Source organism: Penaeus vannamei, chromosome 2 (assembly GCF_042767895.1).
Source record: "Penaeus vannamei isolate JL-2024 chromosome 2, ASM4276789v1, whole genome shotgun sequence".
Classification (NCBI taxonomy): domain Eukaryota; kingdom Metazoa; phylum Arthropoda; class Malacostraca; order Decapoda; family Penaeidae; genus Penaeus; species Penaeus vannamei.
In genome coordinates this window covers 37242411-37247410 of record NC_091550.1, presented here as the reverse complement: position 1 = coordinate 37247410, position 5000 = coordinate 37242411, and the positions used below count along the sequence as shown (strand labels likewise).

The window sequence follows — 5000 nt, the reverse complement described above, 5'->3', positions numbered from 1 at the left end:
CTACACCATCAAGCAACACCAGCTACACCATCAGGCAACACCAGCTTCACCATCGCCACTATCTGGTAACACCAGCTACACCATCAGGCAACACCAGCTACACCATCAAGCAACACCAGCTTCACCATCGCCACTATCTGGTAACACCAGCTACACCATCAGGCAACACCAGCTACACCATCAACCAACACCAGCTTCACCATCGCCACTATCTGGTAACACCAGCTACACCATCAGGCAACACCAGCTACACCATCAAGCAACACCAGCTTCACCATCGCCACTATCTGGTAACACCAGCTACACCATCAGGCAACATCAGCTACACCATCAGGCAACACCAGCTTCACCATCGCCACTATCTGGTAACACCAGCTACACCATCTAGCAACACCAGCTTCACCATCAGCCAACACCAGCTTCGCCATCGCCACCATCAGGCAACACCAGCTACACTATCAGCCAACACCAACTTCACCATCGCCACCATCTGGCAACACCAGCTACACCATCAGGCAACACCAGCTTCACCATCGCCACTATCTGGTAACACCAGCTACACCAGCTTCACCATCGCCACTATCTGGTAACACCAGCTACACCATCAAGCAACACCAGCTTCACCATCGCCACTATCTGGTAACACCAGCTACACCATCAGGCAACACCAGCTTCACCATCGCCACTATCTGGTAACACCAGCTACACCATCAGGCAACACCAGCTTCACCATCGCCACTATCTGGTAACACTAGCTACACCATTAGGCAACACCAGCTTCACCATCGCCACCTCCGCTTTCGTCCACAGACGCAATCTGCAGCTGCTAATTGTTCCTATAAAACCCGCCGGAGTTATAATGAGCACGGAAGTCCGCTGTATGGCGGCTGCGGCTACTTGGTGGTGGTGGTGGGGGGGGGGGGGTAAGGGAGGAGGGAGGGAGAGGGGGAAAGAAGGAGAGGGAGGAAAGGAAAGAAGGAAGGACGGAGGGGGAAAAGGGAGGAAGAGAGAGAGAGAGAGAGAAAGAGAGAAAGAGAGAGAGAGAGAGAGAGAGAGAGAGAGAGAGAGAGAGAGAGAGAGAGAGAGAGAGAGAGAGAGAGAGAGAGAGAGAGAGAGAGAGAGAGAGAGACGGAGGAAAGGAAAGAAGGACGGAGGGGGGGAAACGGAGGGAAGAAGAGAGAGAGGGGGGATGCGGCTTCGGGAAAAGGAGGTGAAGGAGAGAGGGATTGGAAATGAAGGAAGGAAGCACGTAGAGAGAGGGAGGGAAGGAGCGAGGGGGTGAGGGAGACGGGGATTGGGAGGGAAGGTAAGAAGGAAGCAAGGAAGGGGGCGTGAGGGAGAGAAGGAAAGGGAGGGAGTGTGGGAGGAAGGGAATAGAGAAGAGAAGTAGGAAAGCAAGGAAACAAAGAAGGGAGAAAAGAAGGGAGGCAGATAGAGAGACGGAAGAAGGTAGGTGAGTGAGGGAGGAAGGAGGAGCGAGCGGGCTAGCGAGCGAGAGAGAGAGAGAGAGAGAGAGAGAGAGAGAGAGAGAGAGAGAGAGAGAGAGAGAGAGAGAGAGAGAGAGAGAGAGAGAGAGAGAGAATGGATACTAAACAGAATAACATAGCCAGAACAAAAGAATGAAAGAGAGAGACAGAAACCACGAAACTCAAAACAAAATCACGTAAGAGAAAGACTAACCAACCCATAAAGAAAAAAAGAGAGAAAAAAGGAGAGAGAGAGAAAAGACAAAGACAAAGAGAGAGGGGAAGAAAGGAGAGAGAAAGGAGGTGCTCAAGGGTCCGCCACGAGGAACAGCAAGCTAGGCAGCGGTGTGTGAAGGTTAATTGCTTTCGTCGTGGCTCTCGAGACATGGGCTGCGGGCGTGAGGGTATGCGGGCGTGAGGGTATGTGGGTATGAGGAAATGCGGTGCGATATATGCAACTGTGTGCGTGTGCGTGCGTGTGTGTGTGTGTGTGTGTGTGTGTGTGTGTGTGTGTGTGTGTGTGTGTGTGTGTGTGTGCGTGTGCGTTTGTGTGTGTGTGTGCGTGTGTGTGTGTGTGTGTGTGTGTGTGTGTGTGTGTGTGTGTGTGTGTGCGTGTGTGGGTGGGTGAGTGTGAGTGTGTGTGTGCGTGTGCGTGTGTGTGTGTGTATGTGTGCGGGTGTGTGCGTGTGTGTGTGCGTGTGCGTGTGTGTGTGTGTGTGTGTGTGAGTGTGTGTATATGTGCGCGTGTGAGTGTGAGTGTGAGTGTGTGTAAGTGTGTGTTTGTGTGTGAGAGTGTGAGAGTGTGTGCGTGCGTGCATATGCCTGTGTGTGTGTGTGGGGGGGGGGTACAGGTAATACAAATATGAATAAACCATAAGCTGTTTAATTCACGTACAGCGCATAGATATATAAGCACGCACACCTACCTTTTCTGAATATGAACGTAGGCGTAAATACAAACCCATCCATAGCGCCAAGTACTTAATCGTAAACACACATCCATTCAAAACCACGTTCATTCGCGCGCCAAATCCACCAGACAAGCGAAGATCCACGTTCGGGACTGCGGCTTCTATCACGAGGGAGAGCAGCCTTAAGGAAGCGCCAAAGAGAGTGCCGCCCTGACTCACTTCCTGGCTCCGGCCGCGGCACTGTCAGGCACAAGGGGGGGAAGGGGGGGAGGGGGTGATAATGCTGTTGTGGCGACTCTTGACACGCTCTCGGGTGGAGTGCCTTCGCTGGGCATGCGGGGAACAACGTCCATGTTTTTTTTGTTTTCTTTTCCTCCTTTCTCTCTTTCTCTTCCTTTCTTCGTCTTTCTTTCTCACTCTTTCCTATTTCTCTTTCTTTCTCTCTCTCTCTCTGTATCTTTCTTTTTTTTTTCTTTCTCAATCTTCATCTTCACTCTCTTTCTCTCTGTTTGTCTGTCTGTCTGTCTGTCTGTCTGTCTGTCTGTCTGTCTGTCTCTCTCCCTCCCTCTCTCTGTTTGTGTGCCAAAGGTATCGTGCGTGTGTGTGTTATCTTCCCACTTCTTATAGTGGTGGCACAATGGAGGTTTGTGCACCGTGAGTCACCATCAACAAAGGTACTGCTCCGCGTATGTGATGTCTGCCGAGCACGACCGCAGACATATGGTATGAGGAGGCAGCGTAGGTAATTTCCATGGGACTGGGTCGATAGCACTGTATACTGGGATACGATTTCGGCGAAGAGGATAGACATTTTGTTTTTTTCATTTCTGAGAACTGTACAATGAATGGGTATGTTTGTGTGTGTGTTTAGGGGGGGGGGAGCGGTGGTTCGTGAGTGCATGCGTTATGTAATTATCTATTTGTGTGTATGTCTGTGCGTGTATGTTGTTAGATATCTTCCTAAAAAACAATCTCAATGCATTTCTCTGTTCAAGCAGACTCGCACCTGACACCACAATAAATTTCCGCCGGACCGAGGGTGGAAGGACGAGCGGAAGGGGCGCGGCCATGACACCCTTCCAAGCACACGGCCGCTTCTCGCCGCACGCACAGAATCACGGCTGCGCTTTCATAGGAAAAGGATTCGTCGCATGGGATCCCAAACGCATCACAAATCTCTGTTATCAATTTCTACTTATACTTATTAATTTATAAACACAATCGGCTCGACCTCGGCCTTGAGGATCAGGGAAATTCACAAGGGTCGACATAGGAACGCGCGGAGCTATGATTTCACCATTTCCTTCTGGTGGAAGCGGGCGTCGGGGGCGAGGGTTGCGAAAACGTTTGCCTCTTATGCCTTAGGAAAATTTGAGATTTACAGTGTGTGTTTGTGCGCGCGCGCGCACACACACACACACACACACACACACACACACACACACACACACACACACACACACACACACACACACACACACACACACAATATATATATATATATATATATATATATATATATATATATATATATATATATATATATATATATATATATATGAAATAAAGCTGCAGGTTAGAAGAGCAATTCCCTCCCCGCCCATCCGCCCGTGCATGCAGTAGGCCGCCCACAGACGCGGGCGAGCGGCCGTCCGCCCATGCAGATTACGTGGCGCCGCTTCCTCGTTATCCCGGCTGTGGATCAATAACAGCGGATCCACGAGGATGCTGGCGAGGCAGGTGTTCGGCCGATTGGCCCGTCGCGCCCGGACAGGTGTTGGAGCCGGATGTAGGCGGCCGACACGCGAACAAACACACATACACAGAAGTATGCACACATATAGGCATACACGCACACACTCTCACACATACACACTCAACCACACATACACACACACACAAACACAATACACAAAACCACTTTTTCATAAACAAATGCAAACACAAACACATGCACACACACTGTTTTTCACAATACGCATACATACACACACGCACACACTTTTTCATAAACACACACATACACACACACACACACACTCACACACACACACACACACACACGCACACACGCCTCACGTGAACACCGCACAGTCCCACACCCATGGTCTGTTGTTCACCGGATCACGAACTGGATATAATGATGACGAGTTTCATTCATCATTCACTTCGGCTTCGTGTTCGTGTTGAAGAATTCCCTTCATCGCAAACAACAATCGCCCCTTTGCCAAATGACCCATGGGTGATAATCGAAATATAATTGTTTTCGCTGTACTCAATTTCCTTAAGGTTGCCGTCATTCCCTCGTTTGTTTATCTCTTCCTTCTTTCTATGCTCATTTTCCTTCCTCTATTATCTTCTCTTTTTCTTCTTCCTCCTCTCACTCCCTCTACACTCTTCCTCTTTTCCTTCTCCATTCCATGTCTATATCTCTCCCCCTCTCTCTCTCCTTCATTTCCTTCTCTCACTCCTCCCCTTCCCTGTTTACCTCGCTTTCTTCCCATACCCTCCCTCATAATCCCTCCTCCCTCGCCTTCACTCCCATTCTCCTCCCTCCCTCCCTCCTCCCTCGCTTCTCTCATTCTCTTCTCATCTCCCTACCTCCTCCCTCGCTTTCTCTCAC

General features: G+C 50.0%; 2 protein-coding genes across 5 annotated transcripts in view; one reads left to right on the top strand and one right to left on the bottom strand.

Moving 5' to 3' along the window:
• LOC138865672 (ice-structuring glycoprotein-like) overlaps positions 1-590 on the top strand; it is a 7433-nt gene extending 6843 nt beyond the window's left edge. Inside the window, exon 4 of the mRNA XM_070136789.1 lies at positions 23-590. Coding sequence (XP_069992890.1) covers positions 23-590 — 568 coding nt within the window. The remainder of the gene's footprint in view (positions 1-22) is intronic.
• The window catches only part of LOC113820530 (coiled-coil domain-containing 92B), a 111604-nt gene that overhangs the window by 90799 nt on the left and 15805 nt on the right, over positions 1-5000 (bottom strand). The gene's annotated exons all lie outside the window — the stretch shown is intronic.